Source organism: Sus scrofa, chromosome 4 (assembly GCF_054392235.1).
Source record: "Sus scrofa isolate SSC_HxYL_T2T_F1_AM1 chromosome 4, Sscrofa_HxYL_maternal_Yorkshire_Landrace_v2.0, whole genome shotgun sequence".
In the NCBI taxonomy this organism is placed as follows: domain Eukaryota; kingdom Metazoa; phylum Chordata; class Mammalia; order Artiodactyla; family Suidae; genus Sus; species Sus scrofa.
The window spans coordinates 1,694,305-1,715,766 of NC_139386.1; the positions used below are offsets into that span (position 1 = coordinate 1,694,305).

General features: G+C 66.0%; 1 protein-coding gene across 2 annotated transcripts in view; it reads right to left on the bottom strand.

Annotated features, from left to right (window-relative positions):
- Window positions 1-21,462, bottom strand: part of ADGRB1 (adhesion G protein-coupled receptor B1) — a 76,580-nt gene that overhangs the window by 38,922 nt on the left and 16,196 nt on the right. For both annotated transcript variants that reach the window (XM_085020992.1, XM_085020991.1), the window contains exons 3-17: window positions 14,764-14,925; window positions 13,614-13,724; window positions 13,122-13,286; window positions 12,760-12,924; window positions 12,276-12,440; window positions 11,791-11,955; window positions 11,482-11,583; window positions 10,003-10,109; window positions 9,622-9,816; window positions 8,209-8,277; window positions 7,400-7,508; window positions 4,661-4,804; window positions 4,202-4,277; window positions 4,018-4,120; window positions 3,147-3,190 (exon numbers count right to left, since the gene is read on the bottom strand). In XM_085020992.1, the coding sequence (XP_084877118.1) occupies window positions 3,147-3,190; window positions 4,018-4,120; window positions 4,202-4,277; window positions 4,661-4,804; window positions 7,400-7,508; window positions 8,209-8,277; window positions 9,622-9,816; window positions 10,003-10,109; window positions 11,482-11,583; window positions 11,791-11,955; window positions 12,276-12,440; window positions 12,760-12,924; window positions 13,122-13,286; window positions 13,614-13,724; window positions 14,764-14,925 (1,882 nt within the window). The remainder of the gene's footprint in view (window positions 1-3,146; window positions 3,191-4,017; window positions 4,121-4,201; window positions 4,278-4,660; window positions 4,805-7,399; window positions 7,509-8,208; window positions 8,278-9,621; window positions 9,817-10,002; window positions 10,110-11,481; window positions 11,584-11,790; window positions 11,956-12,275; window positions 12,441-12,759; window positions 12,925-13,121; window positions 13,287-13,613; window positions 13,725-14,763; window positions 14,926-21,462) is intronic.

Consider the following 21,462-nt stretch of genomic DNA (forward strand, 5'->3'; position numbering starts at 1 on the left):
TGGTCTCTGAGATTGAGCGGGTGGAAGCAGGCCTGGGGCCCTGTCCCTGGCCCCCATTTCGGGTCGCCTGGGAAACCCTTGCCTTCTCTGAGCCAGTTTATGAGAGGAGCAGCCCCCGCCGGCTGGAGAAGGAGGTGCTGACCAGCACAGAGGGGAGGTGGGAGGGGGAGGGGGCAGGGGGGAAGGGCAGGGCCCGCCTCCTCCCCTCCCCCACCCGCGGCTGCCTCTGGGCCCCGGACTGCGGCTCTGGGTCGGATGGCCCGTCCCCACACTGAGCTGGACCCTGCTCCTTCCAGAGCCTCAGCTTCCCCAGAGGTAACAGGCCAGGCCAGGCTCCCAGGGCCGTGCCCAGGCCTGAAGAGGGAGTTGTGGGCAAAATGCGCCCCAAGGGAGCACCTTCCCACCATCCTTGGGTCCCCGGGGCCCAGGCACATAGACCATCAGGTTCGCACCCACCCAGAGGTGACCAGGGCCGGGCCTGGCGGGCCCGGGGCAGTGGATGCCCCCCACCTGAAAGAGGAAGGGAAGGTGGGCGCCCCGTGGCCACTGGCCTCTCCCCATCTGCCACTCTGCCCCCCCATGTGAGCACGAAAATGGGGCTCCCAGAGGGCAGAATCCCCAGACCACACAGCCCTAAGGGCCAGTGAACTTGACACTAGGCTGGCCAGACCTCCCCCAGGCTGCTGCCCTGGACGGCAGAGCAGGGGTGGGTCCACCTTTCTGGAAAGCATCTAGCACCAAGATCCCGGGGGACTCGGTGCCCAGGGAACATCCAGGAGTGTGAGCGGAGCTGTCCGAGCCAGGGTGCTGCACAGCTGGGTGAACCCGGCTCCCCAGGAGGCGCCTCCGAACAGCCCAACGGGACGGCTTCCGGGCTATGGAGAGGGGCCTGTGCCAACGTCAGGGGCCAGACAGGACGGAACTGCTGCCATGGCACAACCTCCCGCAACGGCCCCAGAGGCCAGCCTGGCTACTGTGAGCACATAGCCCCCTTTCTTTTTCTTTTTTCACCCTTTTCTAATACTTCTTTTTGTACAAAGATCTTATGCCACTTGCAAAATCTAGAGAAAAGCAATCGATGGCACCCAAGGCAGAGGGCCAGCTCGCCAGGGCTATGGAGTCCACTCCAGCATCCCCCAGCCCAGCTCCCAGCTCCGGGCCCTGTCCTCACACCCTGAAGCCCAGAGCGGGAAAGGGCAGCAGAGCCTGCAGTGTGGCCCTGCACGCACCTGCCACAGGGCCTTTGAACTGCCTGTTCCTCCTGCCAACATGCCTGTCCTCAGACGCCGACATCCACAGTGCCGAGTCAGCCCTCTGCTCAGACACCACCCCAGAGAGGCTTCTGTCAATCTTTTCTGAAAGGCACCCCACCCCACCTGCCACCAGATCCACTGGGCACTGCTTCTTGGCACATGTCATGACCTGACAGTCTCACAGGGATCTGTATGTTCCTACTTTCCTGTCCCCCCTCATCGGGGATAGGAGGAGGCTGAGCCAGGACCTTGTAAAGCAGTGCCTTGCCAGCGGTCAGCAGTCACTGGAGGATGAACAGTTGGGAGGTGGCTGGATGGGTAGATGGGGGTGGGTGACTGGCTGGCTGGCCGACTAGGGGGATGAAGGGACGGGGCATGGATGGATGAATGGGGTGTGGATGGGTGGATGAGTGAGTGGATGGGCGGATAGGTGGGTGGGTGGATAGGTAAGCGGGTGGATGGATGAATGGAGGTTGGATGGATAGATGAAGACTGAGTGGATGAAGGATGGATGGGTGGGCAGGACTTGGAGGGATGGATGATGGATGGATTAATGAAGGATGGATGGAGGGATGGATGCATGGATGACAGGTGGATGGAGGATGGATGGATGGATAGACGGATGATGGAGAGGCGGGTAGATGGACGGGATGGACTGGTGGGTAGAAGATGGGTGGATGGGTGGGTGGAGGATGGATGAATGGATGAAGGATGGGTGGATGAAGGATGGATGAGTGGGTGGAAGACGGATGGATGGTGGACGGGATGGATGATGGAAGGATGGGTGGAAGACGGATGGATGAGTGGGTGGAAGACGGATGGATGGTGGACGGGATGGACTGGTGGGTAGAAGATGGGCGGCCGGCCGGGTGGAGGATGACCACGCCCCTCCCAACAGCTTCCGGAGTTCCTGACACAGCCCCCACAAACTCGGCCCATGCCCCTTCCGGCTCCCCTGTGCCCCTGCACCCATCTGGCCTCTTCAGCTGCCTGCTCTTCCCGGCCACACTCCATGTCCCTCCTGGACCTCCCAACCCCCACGCTTTAGCTTAAATAGTGCTTCTGCCTGAAGCCCCCTCCTCCTGTTCTCTTCCAGGGACGTGTGTCCTCCTCAGTCATGCCGGGAGCCTCCCCTGGCCTCCTAGGACACACCTCCATCACTGCACTGCCCACAGCGTGAGGGACTTGCCACATGTACCCCCGACCCAGGGGCTGGCCTGGAGACTGGCAGTGCCAGGGGTGAGGGAAGCAGGCGGTGACAGTGATAAGCAGCTCTCTGAACACCCCCCTCCCTTGGGGGGAAGGCCCCAGTTCCCACCAGGCCCATCTGACCCATCAGGACCCAGCACCAAGCTCTCTCCTGCCCAGTCTCCCCAGTTCTGACCCTTCTTGCCTCTGGGGGCCACCCCACTGCAGGGCCTTTGCACAAACTCTTCCCTGCGACTACATGCCCCTGACCCTGAATCAGAGCACAGCCACTCCAGCCCGGTGCCCTGCCCTGTACTTGCTCCCACACTGCTGCAGCGCCCGACATGGGCTGGGCTATGTGCTGGACAAGGAATGGGCACGGGACCCCAGGAGCCCTGCCTCTGCTTCCCATCAGATCACTCTGGGGCTCGGCCAGCTGCCCGGGCCCTTGGCGGTGCTCCTGCAGCCCTAGACTGTCTACTCTCGCCTGGCCGGGGGACCTCCAGACCCTCTGGACCCCAGGCCAAGGACTTCCCTGGGAGGGGTGGAGGGCCAGCCAGGTGGCCCCCTGCTGCCCCAGAGCCTGACCCGGGCAGGAAGAGACCCTGCATGACAGACAGAGGAGGGTCATTGACCCTAAACCTGAAGCCCACATCCCTCCCCACTGAGTCGGCGCCCCCCACCCCAAGGCCCCGATGAACTTACACATCCGTCTCATCCCACAGGATACAGGTCTGGTTGGTGGTGCCCTGGGAGAGAAGGGAGGAGTCAGGCCACCTGCCCACCCTAAGAGCCCCGCCCAAGGGTCACTGCCGGATCCACCCGGATCCTCTGCCTGCGCTGTTCCCCCAGGACAGTCTGAGCAGGACGAACTGAGGCCCAGAGCAGGAAGGGACTGGCTCAGCCTCCCCCCACCCCTAGCGGAGTGGCCTGGGGCAGCCCCTGTCCCCTCTCTGAGCAGGGCTGAGCAGTGGTGGCCGAAGCCCAGCTCTAGATACCAGGCGGGCCAGTCCAGCTTAGTGCAAAATGGGTCAGGGGGCCCCCGTGGACTCAGCAAACACCCGTCCCGCAGGCCGTGGTGTGATAACAGCCACAAGCGGGGTTCCCACTTGGTGAGGGAGGGAGCCCAGGCACAGAGAGGTTGAGCAAGGCCCAAGGCCACACAGCGGGAAAGGGCAAGCCCGGCTCTTCCCACAGCCCTGGCCTGGCTCTGCCCTGGCCTGGCCGGGCAGGGGTGGCTCTGGCTCTCAGCTGGTCTGAAGGGTCTCGGCACCGGCCGCTCCGAGGCTGAAGGAGAGCCCCGAGGAGCCAGGCGTGGAAGGCAGACTTCTCAGCAGAGGTCACCTCTCTCTGCCCGAGGGACCAGCCAGGCCAAGGGGCTGGGGCCGCTTCAGCTCCCACACGGCCCCGGGGCGTCCCCGGGCAAGCTCCCGCAGCTCTGCCAGCCTCCGTGTCCCCCCCTCCCCGGTCGCTGGGAGTCAAGGCTGCGGTGAGGCCGAGACGGGTGAGCACGCCCCCCACGCGGGGTCCGGCGGAGGATCGCGGGCACGCGGCCGCGCACGAGGGCGGCACTCACGTTGTACATGTGGGCGAACTCAATCTCCAAGGGCGTGAGCAGGGAGCGAGGCGGGGGCTTCACGGTCACCGAGATGACCTTGGAGTTGAGGACGGTCGTGTTCCTGGGGGAGAGCCGGGGCCGTGTCGGGGTCGGGAGCCCCAGGCCTGGCCTCCCCCGACCCCCGCGTGCCCGCGGTGCCCACCTCTGCAGGGCCAGGAAGCTGCCCAGGTTTCGGTAGAGCACAGTGCCCACCACAAACACGGATGAGTCATCAGCCTCTGGAAGAGAGCACCGCCTGTCACCTCCTCCGGCCCCCGGGCCAGGACCCCGCTCGGGCAAGGGACGCAGGGGACTGCCGGATCCCCTGAGTGACCCTTGAGAGCTGGGGACGGGCAGGGCGCGGTTCCTCTTCCTGGGGACCCGGGTCACCTGCTGTGTGTGACTCCAGGCGAGACCCTTTCCCTCCCCGTGGTGAGGCGGTCTGTTGGTCTATGGGGCCGAGATGGCCCGGGAGTCTCCCAACACAGGGAGGTAGGAGGGCTTCCTGGAGGAGGGGGCCACCCCGGGAACCCCGAGAAGGAGCGGATGCTGCCCGAGTCCTCGAAGCAGCAGGCCAGACCCTGGACCCTGCCCTCCCCGCCGGTACCCCGAGGCCCCTCACCTGCCAGCCCCGTGGAGAAGACACTCTTGGACACAGTGACCCTGTCCTCCGGCACCTTGGCCCAGTCGCCCGTGGCCCGCCAGCCCTTCATGGGGAAGCTGATGTCCGTGGCTCCGCTGGCTGGGAGCTTATGGATGCTGAGGACTGGGGCGGGGGCGGGGGCGGGGGCAGGGGGCAGACAACAGAGACAGACACCGGGAGGCAGAGACAGAGACACTGAGAGCCTCAGCCCTGGTACTGGGAGCAGCCCGGGAGCCCAGAACCATCACGCGGGGGCACTCGCGGCTCAGAGCGGGGGCAGGGCGGCTGCCCGACGCCAACCTCCAGGTGGGGCCCGGGGCCCAGGGCCCTGGTGACTTCCTGGTCCCTTCCGGATCTCGAATGACACCTCCACCCCAGCAGGCGCCCCCCAGCCCTGTGGGGACTCAGCCTAGACCAGCCCCCACGGCCCCGGAAGGTGCCGACAATGGGCTACGCGCCTGGCGTGGCGTCCGACTCGGTGCCCCTCAGACACTGGAGCCCAGCCTCCCCCCTCTGGCTGCGCTCTGTAGGAGGGACAGGGACAGCCCCTCCCAGGGCCGGGACTAAAGGGGACAAGAGATGGGCCAGGAAGGAAGGTGCCGGCTGTGGAGACTCACACGCCTGGGGAGAGGCCAGAGCAGGGACAGCCGGTGGCCCTGCAGCCTTTCGTCCCCACCTCTCCCTGCCAGGGCCTGAGTGGCCTTCTGAAAACCCTTGGCCCCATCAGGCCCCAGGAAGCTGCACCCTCAAAACCCCAGCCCCAGGGGGCTCTGTCCAGCCCCAACCGAGGCATCCTGGTAGGACAGGGTGGGGGGGTGCCCACCACCTCAGCCCCTTCATTCCAGGCCCACCCACGCCAGGCAGACACACTGCTCCCCTCACCTGGCACCCGTGGCCTGGGTCTGGGTCTTGGGGGCCGGGGGTGCTTTGGGTGTAGAGAGAAGGGGAAGGGCTTAGAGCCAACAGTCTCCCCTGCCCAGCTGTCACCTGGCCCTCCCCCATCCCCAGACCAGCCGATTCCCTCCCCGACACCTTTGCTCATGCAGCGACGCGCACGCTCCTGAGCTCCAGGCCTGGCTACCCTGCCCCCCTGCCACTAGCCGTGCCTCCCTGCACCTGTGCGGTCAGCTCTGGGCCCCGGGCATCCTCCCTGCCAGAGGCCCTGGGACAGGGCCAGGGGCCCCTTCTCTGGGTGCCCAGCCCAGCACGCGGCTGACCCTTGGTTGCCAAGTCCCTTGCCAACACAAGAACAGGTGAGCAAACCCATCCACGCCAGATGCTTCCAGGCACCAGCTGTGGGCAGGGTCTGTTCTAACGCTGAGGGTCAGGGGAGGGGGAGCCAGACCCGCTCTCAGAGCTGTGTGTGTGTGGGGGGGGGACCTGGCTAGAGAAGAAATAGGTGGTCTGCAGTCTGTGATGGCCCTGGAGTGGTGGGGGGGGGGGGTGTCCCTGGCTAAGGCCCTGGAGGTGGTCAGGCTGCTGGGATCCGTAGGGTAAGCATCCAGCAGCGGGGTGCAGGGAGGGTGTGGGTTTTGGGGTCACCAGGTGCCTGGGGTGTGTGGGGGGGGTGGGCAGCAGGTGCCTGAGCGCCCCTCCAGGGCCACGGGCAATGCTGGGCGCCCTGGGAGCCAGCCTCCACGGCGAGGCCTGAGCCAGGAGGGCCGAGGGTCTGCAGCAGTCAGCCCGCCCCGCACAGCCACCACTCCCACTTCACCTAGAAAAAGGCCCAGTCCAGCGGGGGAGAGAAGGAGGGGAGAGGCCGCCCCAGCCGGCCTGGAGCCACCACTGACCCACCTGCCTGGTGACTTCCACTGGCACCGGACCCCCAGGCCTGCATCTCCCCGATCCCCTGGCCTTGGAGGTCACTCCAGCCCTGGGGTCCTGACTCTAAGGCAGAGGGGCAGTGCCGGTGCTCCGGGAACCTCCGGCTTAGCTCGTCCCAGCCCGGGCATGTCCCCAGGTGTGTGCTAAGGCAGCACAGCCGGCCTAGGGCATGTTACCAGAGGCCCGAGTGTCTCCACAAGGGAGGCGACAGCCCTCCTCCTCGGTACTGCCTGGACCACAGCCGGGCCAGCGTCCACTCCTGGGTTCCCCACTGCGGGGGGACCGTGACAACAGGGGTTGTCTGGGGAGGCGCCGAGACAGGGAAGATTTGGCAAACGTGGCCCCAGAGAGCTGTTTAGGGGGCGCTGGTGACAACCACGGACGACCCTCGTCGGTATGTGTGCCGACAGCCACCACCGGCCCCCGAGGCCCCAGGCGCACTCTGCTCTCTGCGGCCTCTGAGGCCACACGACCGCCGGCCCATTTCAGGGCCTCGTCCAAGGCCACGGCACTGGGAGCAGCCCGCCCCGTGACAGACACACAGCAGAGGACTACGCAGGGCCGCCTTCAAATCTGTGCGGTCCCAACGCAGAGAGGACCCCGGGGGTGCCGAGCAGAAGCGGGCCCCCAGCCCCAGGGAGGCGGGAACAAGGGGCGGGCAGTGGCCTGGGGATCCCAGGGTGCCTGTGATCCGAGGTCTCTGGGACCTTGTCTGGATCTGAGACCAACGCCCCCGCTCCCCGAAGCTGACCCCTCCTGGGTTCCATCAGACCCCCGTCAGGGACCGCATCCCTGGAAACACGCGATTCATCTTAGAACTCGGCCTGAGGGCCCGCAGAGGGCCTCTGGCCGCTGGCTGGCTGCTGAGGAAAGAGGCCGAAGGGGCGGGCTTACCCAGGTTGTCTGTCACCTGGTAGGCGTCCCGCAAGTCCTTCATGCGGAAGCCGATGACGTCCACGAAGTCCTCCACCAGCCGGAACAGCTCCTTGGCATTGGGGCCCATCTGGGGGAGGGGGAGGCAGGAGTCAGGGAGCCTCGGCGACGGCGGGCAGCAGCCCCGTCAAGAAGGGGACCACCAGAGCCACGCGATGTCGCCAAGGACCCCTGTGCCCAGCAGGGACACAGCCTCTGCCTCCTCGGGCCTCCCTCCCCCACCTCATCTGCTCCCTCTCTGTCGGGGTCCTGTCATCACGCCCCCCACGCAGGACCCTGGACGGACAGCAAGCAGATGGGGCCTGAGTCTTCATCGCCATTTGGTGACGAGAATCCTGACCCCAGAGGGGCTGCTGTGCTCCGGCCCCGCGGCCGGGGTCCCACAGGAGGAGAGCAGTGGTCTCTGGGCACCGTGGGCCACACGGGGAGCCGCCCCGGGCACGGGCGCAGTGGCAGGCTCCGGGGCGGTCTGGGAGGCGGGGCATCGGACCGCGCTCCCCGATGAGAAAGAGCTGCCGTGTGCCGCATGCACCAGCGCCTAGGCCTCTTCTCACAACCCTCCCTGAGCCCCCGCGGGGCCCTCAGTCCTCTGACGACGGGAAACCGAGGCCCGAAAGATAAGCCACGGCCTCAAAGTCACCAGAGTGGCAGGGGCCGTGCTGGGATCTGAGGCCAGGACCCCACCCTGGGTGACCTGGGCCTTAGTGGGGCCCAGAGATGCCCGTGCCCAGCCTGCTGCTCCGACCACAAGGCCCCAGCCTCTTCCCTACCAGCTGGGCCTCTTCCCACTTGTCTCGGTTCTCCTCTGCCAGCAGGTTGCTGATGATCTGGACAAAGTTCTGGAAGGAAGAGGAAGAAGGGGCAGTGAGCAGAGACCACGGCACCAGAATCACAGCTCAGTGTGGGACCAGGGTCAGGGTCAGCGTGGGACCGGGGTCAAGGCTCCATGTGGGAGCAGGGTCAGGGTCAGAGGGGGACCAGGGTCAGGGTTCAGAGTGGGACCGGGGTCAGGGTTCAAAGTGGGACCGGGGTCAGGGTTCAGAATGGGACCGGGGTCAGGGCTCCGTGTGGGGCCGGGGCCAGGGCTCCGAGTGGGACCGGGGTCAGGGTTCAGAGAGGGACCGGGGTCAGGGTTCAGAGAGGGACCGGGGTCAGGGTTCAGAGTGGGACCGGGGTCAGGGTTCAGAATGGGACCGGGGTCAGGGTTCAGAGAGGGACCGGGGTCAGGGTTCAGAATGGGACCAGGGTCAGGGCTCCGAGTGGGACCGGGGTCAGGGCTCCGAGTGGGACCGGGGTCAGGGTTCAGAGTGGGACCGGGGTCAGGGTTCAGAGTGGGACCGGGGTCAGGGTTCAGAGAGGGACCGGGGTCAGGGTTCAGAGAGGGACCGGGGCCAGGGTTCAGAGAGGGACCGGGGCCAGGGCTCCGAGTGGGACCGGGGTCAGGGTTCAGAGAGGGACCGGGGTCAGGGTTCAGAGAGGGACCGGGGTCAGGGTTCAGAGAGGGACCGGGGTCAGGGTTCAGAGTGGGACCGGGGTCAGGGTTCAGAGTGGGACCGGGGTCAGGGTTCAGAGAGGGACCGGGGTCAGGGTTCAGAGAGGGACCGGGGCCAGGGCTCCGAGTGGGACCGGGGTCAGGGTTCAGAGAGGGACCGGGGTCAGGGTTCAGAGTGGGACCGGGGTCAGGGTTCAGAGTGGGACCGGGGTCAGGGTTCAGAGAGGGACCGGGGTCAGGGTTCAGAGAGGGACCGGGGCCAGGGCTCCGAGTGGGACCGGGTTCAGGGTTCAGAGAGGGACCGGGGTCAGGGTTCAGAGAGGGACCGGGGTCAGGGTTCAGAGTGGGACCGGCGTCAGGGTTCAGAGTGGGACCGGGGTCAGGGTTCAGAGAGGGACCGGGGTCAGGGTTCAGAGTGGGACCGGCGTCAGGGTTCAGAGTGGGACCGGGGTCAGGGTTCAGAGTGGGACCGGGGTCAGGGTTCAGAGTGGGACCAGGGTCAGGGTTCAGAGAGGGACCGGGGCCAGGGCTCCGAGTGGGACCGGGGTCAGGGTTCAGAGAGGGACCGGGGTCAGGGTTCAGAGTGGGACCGGGGTCAGGGTTCAGAGAGGGACCGGGGCCAGGGCTCCGAGTGGGGCCGGGGCCAGGGCTCCGTCTGAGGGCGGGGTGGGCCGGCGCCCCGGCCGCCCACCTGCGCGTCCCCCGGCGTGGGGCTGTAATACGCCCTCCGGAAGATCTCGGTCATGTTCCTGAGGACGTCGATGGTGGAGAGCAGGTCCCCGCTGTAGCTGGCCCCGTCCTGGGAGATCTCCACCAGCGTCTGGATGACCTCGGAGACGCCCTCCCCGGGCAGCCCACGCTGAGCCTTCGCCAGGTGCTCCCGCGTCTGGGGAGATGCGGGGTGCCTGCCGTGACTCTGCAGGGACCAAGGACCTCCCACGCCCAGAGGGTCCTCGGCAGCCCCCAGCCGGTGGCCACGGCTGACTCAGGTCCACCGCGTGCCGCTGGGACCCGGGCTAAGGCAGCCGACTGCCAGCCCAGGACGCGCGGGAGACTCCAGGGCCAGGCTCACCATCATCTGGATGTTGCGGTAGTCGATGGAGACGCAGCGGATGTAGGTGGGCGGCTCCCAGTGGGCAATGCCCTCCTCGTCCAGCTCACAGCGGCGCAGGATGAGGCCTGGGGAACGGGGCTCAGCTCTTCTCCCTCCTCCCGCCAGGGCTCCCACCCCGCAGGCCTCTCGGATGGGACCCTCCAGCCCTGGACACAGGCCCACGCCCCTGGCCTCATCCCCAGAGCAGAGCCGGCACAGGGGCCAGGCCTCCCTTGGTTTCTTTCATTCAAAACGTTTCTGAACAGATGTTGCAGGTCAAGGCCTGGACCCTGGCAGGAGCCAAACCTTCAGGGATCGCACCTGTGGCTGGCAGGGCCCTCGGCCGAGTGAGGGGCTTCAGGGTTCAGCCCAGGGCCTCTCGGCAGAGCCCCTTCCCATCTGGAGCCCTGGGGAGAACTGACAGCCAGGCCCCACCCAGGGCCCCCATGGGGTCAGGAGCACAGCTGGGTCCCCGCCCAGACCACGCGGGACCAGAGGCATAGCCGGTCCCCTGTCTACTGCACCCAGGGGCGTCAGGGGCCCAAGGGCCTGGCTGTGTTGTGGACACTGGGCAGCCTCGGAGCTGAATGGCATCAGATGTCGAGAGCCTTAAACAGGGCACGGCCTGTGGCCCAGCGCTTTGCTCCCACGGAACCTCGCACAGCTGTGCGCACACACTGGGGTGACGACCCCAAGGAACTGTCAGAACCCTGACACCCAACAGGAGCCACGGGGCAGGACAGGACCCCTGCTCCACGGCACAGGGCGGAATGAAAATGAGGGGAGATAAGGGCCACACGTGCAGACAAAAGGCCAGAGAAGTCACCCCATCCTCTGACTTGTGCTTTCTTCACTTTGCTTCCCTGGATCTGCAATATTCTACCCAGAACGTGGATGATTCTGCAGACGAAGCAGGGCGCGGGGCTTGCAACCACGGCTGGGAATGCACAGCTGCCGCCACGGGGCTCAGCCCTGTCGGGGTGGGGAGCCCACCGCCAACTTATTTTACAGAAGCCAAACAGAGGCTCAGAGAGGGTGAGTCGGCTCCTGAACGTCACAGAGCAAACAAGGGTCCACAAAGGCACACATTTCTCCGACGCGCTGAGCTCCTTCTGGGAGCCCACCCTGCTTCTCCCACACCCCCATCACTCCACAGGGCTGCACAGAGCTTAAGACCACCGTGCGCAAAGCTGACTTCCCGATCACTGGCCCTCAAAACCCAGGCTGAGTGTGTGGACTCCTCTGTGCCTCGATTCCCACATGAGAGTGGGCGCTGGCTCCCGGTGAGGTGAGCGCTCAGGACCGGGCGGTCCCAGGCCCCTGGCCAACCTGCCCCAGCTTCTGCGTGCACAGCACGCTCACAACTCCTGGGCAGGCCTGTGGGGGCATCTCAGGGTCTCATCCCTCTCTGTGAGGGAGGGTCGGGGCCCCCAGCACACCCGCCCCGTAGGCCCTCACCTGTAGCGTTGCGAGGACACCGGACCGCAGCCACCTCTCCCGCCGGGGTCTCCTTCCAGACCACAGCACCAAAGCTGTCCTCATCGCAGATCTCATGGGGCTCTGCCAAGGGGCCAGAGATGTGAGTGGGGGCGGGATACAGGAGGAGGGACCCAGAGCCGGCAGCAGGGTCGGGAAGGCCGAGACCCCGCCAGGACACCTACTGTCATAAGAGGGAGTCATTCCCCAGCGGAGCTAAGCCCCATGCCCGTCCCCAGTCATTCAGGATGCCCTTCCCCAGGGTCCCGCTGTGGCAGGGGCGACACTCACCCGGACACCGCTGGGCGCTGCACTGCCGGTACTCATCTTGCGGGCCCTGGCAGGCTACTCCCCCGAAGAAGGGGCCCAAGCAGGCACGCTCCCGCCGCTGTGTGCCACCCCCACACGTGACACTGCAGCCGCCCCATGACGCCCAGGCCTGCCACTTGCCATCCACTGTGGGAGACAGCCACGCACAGAGGCACAGGGATGGGGCAAGGAGGGGGCAGCACAGGAGCCACAGGCAGGCAGACCCAGGGGTGCAGTGGGGGGAAGGCAGGAGGAGAAGGAAGATGAGATAGGGGGGCAGAGCTCAGCTCCACAGAGGAGAAAATACATGCCTCTCGTGCACTGGTCCCCCGTGACCACCCACTGAGCCCCCACATTTTGGGGCCACAGGCGAGGGCCCACCATGAGCCCCCATGGGGTCTTGCCCCTCCCAAGTGGCTCATGCCCCCCAGGTCCCCTGCCCGCAGGCCCCGGGGCATGGCCCTGACCTGGACACTGTTGCAGGAAGCAGTCTCGTGTCTCCACCCAGTGGCCCTGGCACTCGGCGCCCCCGTACGAAGGCCCGTTACACTCCCGTGTGCGCTGCTGCCGGCCCTGGGAGCAGCTGGCGGAGCACGTGCTCCAGCTTGACCACTCATTCCAGTTTCCATCCACTGCCCGGCCCGGGGGAGGAAGGGGACAGGAAGCCAGCGTGAACACCCAGGGCCCACCGCACCCAGCCGGGGGCATGGGCGTGAACACCTCTGGGGCCCACTGCGGCGCTGTGAGGTCTGCGGGCCATGCGTGTGACAACCACGGGGGCCCAAACGCCCACGGTGCATGAGCGAGAACGCCCAGGTCCCAAACCTCCAGCCTGGTCACTGACTGAGGTTCCAACCTCCGAAGCCCAGGGAGGTGGGGCTGAGCGGGCAAAGCCAGGCCCCTCCTTTCTCTCCCTGTCCCACCGGGCCCAGGGCCCTCCCTCTCACCTACCAGGGCACAGAGCAATGTTGCAGAACTTGGTTTGCTTCTCCGGGCCCTCACAGGGGTTGCCTCCAAACTGGGGGGGCCGGCAGGTGCGGGTGCGGTCCCGGAAGCCGCGGCCGCAGGTGCTGGAGCACAGGCTCCAAGGCGACCACTCGTCCCAGGCTCCATGCACTACGGAGCGAAGCGAACGGAACCCTGGGCCACCCTGGCCTGGCCCCGCCCACAGGGGAGTCTCCCGCCCCGCCCCCTGCTGCTGCCCCGCCCTCCCCGCCCCTCGCCCCCGCCCACCTGGGCACAAGGAACCCTGGGCCACCCTGGCCTGGCCCCGCCCCCTGCTGCTGCTGCCCCGCCCCTCGCCCCCCGCCCACCTGGGCACACGGCGGAGTTGTTGCACAGCCGCTGCTCCCGCAGGGGCCCGCTGCACTGCGTGCTGTAGGAGGAAGACACGCAGAAGCGCGTGCGGGTCTGCCAGCCCTCGCCGCAGGTGCTGGAGCACACGCTCCACGGGGACCACTCCTCCGCCGCGGGGTCACCTGTGGGCCAGACCTGCAGCATCACAGGCCTGCTGCTGCCCCTGCTCTGGGGGCTGCGGTCAGACCCTCAGCCCTGGAACCTTTTCTTCTCCACAGGCCCTTTTGCCTCATGCCAGCTGCCCTAAATCCTGTGTGCTTGGAGACAGGCGCCTGGCACCTGAGAAGTTAGTCTAATTACGGTAAATGAACACAGTCATTACTTAGAACCAGCAGCAATTAATAACACATAGCTCTCGCGCAAAGACCTGGTACCCTGGAACCGCCTTTCCCCGCTTCCCAAAGGTTTAGCGCCTTTTCGGTGAGCCCCGCCCTGCCACCGCTACTCACCTGTCTGCGGGGCCGGGAACCCAAACTGCTGCAGCTCGTCCCCCAGCTCCTCCCGCCGCCGCGCATCCGTGGACCGCAGGGACTGGCTCCGGGAGTTGGTGCGCCCCGCGGCTGCAGGGTGGCTCAGGTGAGCGTCCAGGCCGTGGCCTGTAGCTCTTGAGGGGCGCCCTCAGCCTTCCGTCCCTCAGCCCCCAACTGCAGTGGGGCGGGGCCTGCCAGCACCAGAGCCACCTGGCCTCCCTGGAGATTTGGGAAACCAGGGACCAGGGCACCCAGGCCTGGTGCCAATCCCTGTCTGGTCCTGTAGGTCGAGTCTCCTCTGCCCTTCGCCCCTCCCTCTCTTCCTCCCGGCCTGCAGGCGTCACCTGCAGAGCAGCAGGTCTCAGTGGCTATTGCTCTCCCCCTGCTCAGCAGCGCCCCGGCGATCCTGCCTCCCTTGGCCCAGCCCTGACACCCCGGGGTCCTCCCCAGGCTTCTGAGATGAGCGCCTCTCCCCAGGAAACTTATCGGGGGAAAAAATAACCCGAAGAATGACAACCTCATTATAACTTGATTTAACTTTATGGAAGCAGCTAAAATATGCATGAGGTCATTAGAGAGCCTTATTAGATAAATACATTCTGGAGGCAGGACTGAGCTGCGGCAGGGGGTCTGGCCAGGGCTGGGATGGGGTGGAGGGACAAGCCCCACAGCCGCCTTCCGCTTGCACCCCCAAGTTCCAACCCACAGATGCTAAGAAAGCCCTAGCCAGTCCCACCTAACACCGGGTCCCACTCCCTCCTGGGCCCTTACTTCCACCGGTCCCCGCCTGCCTGGACCAGTTATAGGCCCCGCCCCTGGCCTGGCTCTCCCACCCGGACCCCACGCCAGGCCCCGTCCCTCGTGGTCCAGGCCCCGCCCCTCGTGGTCCAGGCCCCGCCCCTCGTGGTCCAGGCCCCGCCCCTCGTGGTCCAGGCCCCGCCCCTCGTGGTCCAGGCCCCGCCCCTCGTGGTCCAGGCCCCGCCCCTCGTGGTCCAGGCCCTTCTAGGCCCGGCTTGTGCCGAGCGCTCTTCCTCATCAGGCCAGGCCCTGCCCCCAGCCCTTTTCCCCACCGGGCCGGCTGGGCCCCTCCATCTGGCCCCGCCCCGGGCCCGCCCGTCCGCGAACTCACGGCCACAGGCCTTGCGGTTGCACAGGCGGCCCTCCTCCAGCACCCCCTCGCAGCCGCCGCCCTCCACGCCGGGCGCGGGCAGGCAGGTGCGCGTCCGCGTCTGCAGGCCTCCTCCGCAGTCCCGCGTGCACTCGCCCCACAGGGACCACAGCTTCCAGCCGCCTGGGGGGAACCAGAGAGCAGGTCAGGGCCGGGAACGAAGGCAAAAGGCTTTGGTGTCTTTCAGGGGGTGACCCCTGGGGTCTCCTAGACGGGGATCTGGGGTGCAGCGCCCCCGCGAAAAGACTCGCAGCGTGGAGATCTCCGAGTAGCAAGCAGCCCGGAACGCTGGCCGCTGGACCGTGTGCTAGGAGGAGAGTTTGGGCTAGTGATGGGGCGTGAAACATAGGCCGACAGGGCAGCAGGGAAAGTTGGGGTCTGGTGCCCACCCCACCGTCCTCTGGAGCCTGGATGCTCTCCAGCTGTCTACTAACACGTGAGCCTGGCTCTCCCCGGGCTTAGAATCCAGGTCCCCAGGGTGGGGGCTGGACACAGCGCTGGAGGCTGGGGTGGGTCTGAAGAATGAATGAATGAGAGAATGAATGAATGAAAGACCCCCGCCCACCCAAGGGCTGCATTATACCAAGGGCCCTGTGACAAGGGTGGGGGCAGAGGGGTCTCTTCTGCCAGGGCCCCCATGCCTGGCCCCCATCCCCACCCCCTGCCGAACCCCCTTCTCAGGGCCCTCATCCCCCCCCCCGATCTGTGTGCTCTTTCCCCCACCCGACACAGGGACACCTGAGGTGACCAAGGTCCCACACCCCACCCAAGGCCCTGCCAGGTGGAGCCTCCCCCAGACCCAGCAGGGATGGGCTGCTGAGGGTCTCAGGCCCCTCCAGCCACCCTCCTTCGGCCCTCTCATGGGTCTTCTCCATCCTGACTCTGTCCCCCAGTAGTCATGACCCTGTACCCCTGAGGACACTAAGAGGGACAGCCTCAAAGTACTGGGGAGCCATTGCGGGGTGAGGGGCAGGGAGGCCATACATCTGGGGCCAGAGCTGGGGGCTGCAGCGATGGGCTCAGCAAGGGGCCGCTTCATCTGGGCTTTCTGTCCAAGGGCCATGCTCACGGTGCTCGGGTCACTCCCGCTGCGAGGGACAGTGGTGCCGCCATCCCATTTGTTCCTGGAAACGCCAGGGCCCTGAACTCCCAGCAAAGTAGAGTCAAGGGAGGTTCAATGAGGGCACATAGCCTCATCAGGTGCCAACTATGTGCCAGGCACAGGCCAGGCACCCTGCACGCAGCTCCCTGACAGGGCACCTGTGTACAAGGTGGCAAGGAGATGGCACTGCCAAGACTCAGCATTGGGCCCCGCACTAGAGCTGGGCCCCTGCTCCAGCTCCCCGGGGGCTGGAGCAGGGGAGGCAGACTGGCCAAGGGCAGGCACACCTGGCGCAGCAGGAGGGCCCCTGATGCCTCTTGGATTCTGGCTCATCTGCGGCCTGGGGGAGCCGACCCACATCATGGGGTGAGAATAAGGACTGCGCAGATCCCGGAGGGTGGGCACCAGGGTCCAAGGACCAGGTTCACCAACCAGGCACCACGGTCGGTGGTCAAGTCCAGTCCACCCTGGCTTCACACTCCTCACGGGAGGAGGGGCGCTGCTTCCCAGGCCTGATGCCTGTGCGGCTAAGTGGCAGGAAATGTCTGGGAGACGCCAGGTGTGGGTGAGCCACTGGGTCAGAGGTGATGCCGGAGAACTCGCTTTGATTTGCAGCAAGTCCGCCAGGCGGCTCTGTTCTGCCGAGGGCCACCTGGAAGGTGCCAGCGCCCCCTCCCAACGGTCCCTGCGCCTGTGCTGGGAACCGGCCAGCAGGGGGCGCCATTAGCAAATGAATGGGAGGCGGGGGAGGGAGCCCGACTCCTCCAATTTGGAAGGCGGGGCTCTTTCTCCTTCTGGGTGATGGGTGTGCGCTGTAGGTCGGGAGCCTCCCACGCCCCCGAGGCCTTGCGGAACCTCCTCTTCCCTCTCAGAGCCCACCTCCCATGCTCCTTACTTCTCCCGAGCCCAGAGAGGCAGAGCGCCTCGGCCAAGGGGCCAAGGGCACGCAAAAGTCAAGCGTCCTGTCCTTCAGATTTGCCCGCTGGAGGGACACACTGGTGGAAGGGGCAGGTGGCAGGCCAACGCACAAGGGACCAGCAGGACGGACTGGCTCCAACTTTAATCGCCTGTCCTCTGCGGGTGGGCGGGACCCGGTCCGTCCCTTGCGCATGCGCAGTAACACAGGGCTCCAGGCTGTGCAGGGGGCCGGAGGGGGGAGCTGGCCCAGGCCACAGAGTGGGAGCAGGGCTGAACTCTGCACGGACCTTGTTCCAGGGGCCCGAGGGGCCTGGTTCTGAGCCCTTCTCTGGGCCTGGGCGCCATGCCCTGCGCTCTCAGTGTTCAGATGAGAAGACGGAGGGCCGCGCTGGCTGCTGTGCTCCCTCGGTGAGGAGGGGGCCGATGAGGAATTGGACCTGGCCCCCACACCCTTCAGGGAAGGTTGCTCCTCTCAAGCCCAGATCGCTAGCATCCTGGGTGGGGGAGTCCTGACTCCCCAGCTCCCACCCCCCTGCCCCGCCCCCGTGCCAGACGCCCCAGCACACAGAAACGGTGGGCCTCACTCCACCCAGGAACCACCTACAGCAGAGGAAACAGGCTCAAAGAGGGGTGGCCCAGACAGCCAGGGCTGGTGGGGCCCCCCCAGGAGGACGTGCCCCGGAGCGGGCACGGAGGAGGCACGGAGGCCTGAGCCTCAGAAGGCAGGTGGAGCCAGGGCCTCGCAGGCTGAGTAAGAGTGATAGGGTGGAGGATTCTAATTCTACACAAACCCTGCCTCGCTTTGAACTGCAAATGTCGCACTGGAGAAGGCCCGCCGGACCAGGGGCCCCGGGGAGGGGGAGGTGCCCCCAGGATAGCCGGCCTGTGAGCGGCTCTGACAGCAGGGGCTGCCCAGATGGAGGCCTTCATGGCTGCCACTTCACATGCCTTCACTCCGGTGACTGCCACAGCCCAGAACCACACCCACCTGGCAGATGCCTGGGAGGCCGGGTCACCCACCAGGCTGGCAAGGAGAGGAGCCAGGACTAGACCCACGATGGGACGCCAAGGCTCCCTCTCCCCCGATTAAGTCTGCCCGGCCTGCTGGGACCCACCACAGGGTGCCCAGCCGGTTGCTCCAGGCCTTGGGGGCTCACCTGCTGAAGCCATCCCGTCCTGTCACACTGAGACAAAGGACAGAGAGGCCGGCCTGCAGTCCGAGGCAGGCCTAGTGGCAGGGACAGAGTGGGCACGTCCTGCCTGTCCCCCTTGCTGCCCCGGCCCAGCCTCCACACGGAAGCCTGAGTGACGTGGAAACTGGCAGTGGGTGGGAGAGAGAGGGTGTCCAAGCCAGGCTAATCGGAGGATGCCACTTGGTTCCCATGGCAACTGCCGCAGAGCTCAGTCTTTCAGGATAGACTCAGGTTAGGCCTCAGCTGCCAAAACACCCACTATTTCAGGGCTGGTTACCTTGGTGACCCAGGTGGTGAGGCTGTGTGGGGGGGAGGGGGAGGAGAGGAGGGGTCGTATCAGGAGAGGCCAGGCAGGGGGCCCCCAGGCCTAGGCCAGACCCTGGTCTCAGGCTGACTCCTAACCCTGATCACACACTGAGCCTTGATCCTCATCACAGACTGACTTCTGATCCTGGACTCAGGATCCCTGATCCCTCCACATACTGAGCCCTGATCCCGTCACAGACGGATCCTGGACCCTGGCCATACTCCCACCCCGACGAACACTCAGAGCACGGTAGCTGCTATTTGTGTTGTCCTGTTTATTTTTAACGCGTCCCCACACATAGCTGACACCTGATAAGTGCCAAGCAAATGCACCCACGACCAGAAATTACCCAAGAAGGATGGGGACCTCAGGCCACCCTGTGCTGGGTGACCATGGTGCTCCTGGGCTGGATGGCCTCTGAGGGGGCAGCAGAGGAGTGGGCAAGGCTGGGGGGCGGGCTGCCCCTCCAGGCCCGGAAAGAAGCCGCCTTTCTTCCTGGGCTCAATGCCCCCTCTGTCTGGAAGCCTCATTTCCATCTCATTAAAGGATGAATAGAGCCAATTAATGGCCGCCAGGCAGCCTCGGCCACCCCAAGAGAGAGCACATGGTGCGGGTGCTCCGCGCCTCCTTCCCGCCCTGGCGCCCCTGCCCGGAGACTGCGGCCTCCCTGGTTCCTGCGCCCCCAGTCGCCTAGGATGTCGCCTGGAGGTGCCCTCTTCCTGCTGGGCCTCCCCCGCCTGGGTCCCCTTTGGAGGAGGGGAGCGGCGCACTTCCCGTCTCCTCCAGCAGAGGTCTCCCCAGTCCAGCAGGTGCGGCAGCGCCGAGCGGTGGGCCCGCCCCCGTCCCGCCGCGGGGTTCCCCACACTGAGGGGCGCCTCCCGACTCTGAGCCCCGGCAGGGACGGACAGCTCCCTGAAGCCCCTGCCTAACCCAAGCCCAGGCCCCCGGCCCCCGCCCCAGGGGACCAGCCTTGGCCCCTCCCTCACCCAGGCCTACAGTTCCCAGTATCAGGACCCAGGACCCACCAGCCCAGCTGCAGCAGGGGCGGTCAGATCACAGGATGCGGCCGAGAGCCACGCCCACTGCCCATGGGGCCACTTCCCAAGCCCTGTCCTTTAGTTTCAGAAAGACCCTGGGAGCAGGTCCTGACTGTCTTGTCCCCATGTCACAGAAAGGAAAGTGGGGCTCGGCGAGCTGGCGCCTTGGCCCCATCTGCAGGGCTGTTCACTTTCTCGATGCTGCTTTTCCTCCTCAGGCAGGTGCATCCACCCTGAGAGGGAGGCGCCTTATCAGCCTGGAGGCCTGGGTCCCCTCCTGGCTCCGCCCGCTTGCACGGGTGTCCCCCCTCCCCCGGCCCTGGCTGTCCAACCGACAGCCACTCTTGCCACTCCTGCCATCTTTCTGGGAAGCAGGACCCCGCAGGGCCATAACTCTCAGCCTCCCCGGCTGCCAGGTGGGTGTCGGGTAAGCGCTGGCCTCTGGTGAGAATTCCCTGATGGGCGATGGGCTGTGTGCTCACCATTTTCCTGGGGGTCACGTCCTGCTAGTTCTGTCTGGAATGGGAGCTGTCTACCATGGAGCCGGAAACCCCGATTTCCAGATTTTTCTAAATTGGCCCTTGTGCAAAGGAGCGGCTGGTATACCTAGTCCTAGGAGGCGGGCCCTACCCTGCACCCCCCAACCCAAGCTCCAGAGACACGCCCTCCGCTGGGGTTCCCCGCTGCTCCTCCCTGTGCATGCCAAGGGCAGCCTCTCTCCTTGCCCTGCAGGCCTGTGAGGGGGGAGGGGGGCTCTGGAGCATTCTCCCAAGGGAAGCTGTGGGCTCTGGGTTGGGAAGACTCCAAAGCCTTTGCGGGGGGGTGTGTCAGACGGAGAGCACCCCAGCTGAGTGGTGACAGGCCTGGAGGCCAGCGGGGGCAATGAGCCCCTCCTAGGCTGTGTGGCCTTAGGCAGGTCACAGCCCCGCGGCCCAGCATCACAGCCTCGAACACCCCTCGAACACGCTCAGGCTCCAGCCCAGCCCCCACCTCCCACCCGTGCAGGCACGTGGGGGGGCACACGTGTGCACACACAGGAACATGTACACACACACACACACACACACACACACACACACACATGCACGCGTGCGCGCTCGACCCTCAGCCCCCAGGATGCCGCTTTTTCATTATCCTACATGTCGCTTCTGCAATAAAATTCTTTAATTAAAACATGAATATTTAAAACAACCCTTGAGAGAAATGGCCCCATCTCACCAGAGGCAGGAAGGCACGGGGAGACTTTGGGAGGGGAGAGGGAGGGACAGCAGGGCCAGGCAGCCACAGAGGGGCAGCCAGGTGGGGGCAGGGACGACGGGGACAGGGACAGTTGCTCTGGCCTGAGGAAGGCTTGCCGGTCAGACGCGTGACGTGGCCATGTGGCATTTGGACAGGCCAGGTGGGGGCAGAGCTGAAAATGGGCCACTGGCTGGCCTGGGCCTCCTGCTCGCTCCCGCTGGGCGCACAGCCCTCTTGGGCCGAGGATGGTGGGGTCACACCTGACCCAGCCGCCCGGGCCAGCGAGAGGGGGCGAAGCTCCCTGGGCAGGGGCTCGGTGGGGAAGATCTGGGTCTGACATCTGCCTTGCTCAGCTGTGTGTCTTCTGAATGACTGCTGGGCCTCTCTGGTCTGTGTGCCACTTCACCCTGCGCGCGCGCGCGCGCGCACACACACACACACACACACACTCCCTCCCTCTCAGCAGCTCTTGCAGGAGAAGCTCCGCCAGCTGGCCCAGACGTGGCTCTGCGCTCTGTCTCCCCCTCACAAGCTGTGTGGCTCTGGCCACTGCTTTCACATCTCTGTTTCATTCCACCCGAATTAATCCAGTGCCTACCGCGTGCCAGATACTGTTCCACACACGGGGCTTCGTCAGCGAGCAGGGCACATCCCCCGCCCTGCAGTGGGTACACCCTGGCAGGGACAGAGGATAACGACGCGGGAATCGTCCGTGTTTACGGGCAATGCCGTGTGGGGAGAGCAGCACTGCGCATCGGCGGCCCGGCGGGAGGCCGCCGTCTGAGCGCCCTAGAGGACAGGGCCCTGCGGTTCCGTGGGGAGAGCATCCTGAGCAGGGATGGCCGTGCAAAGGCCCCGCGCCGG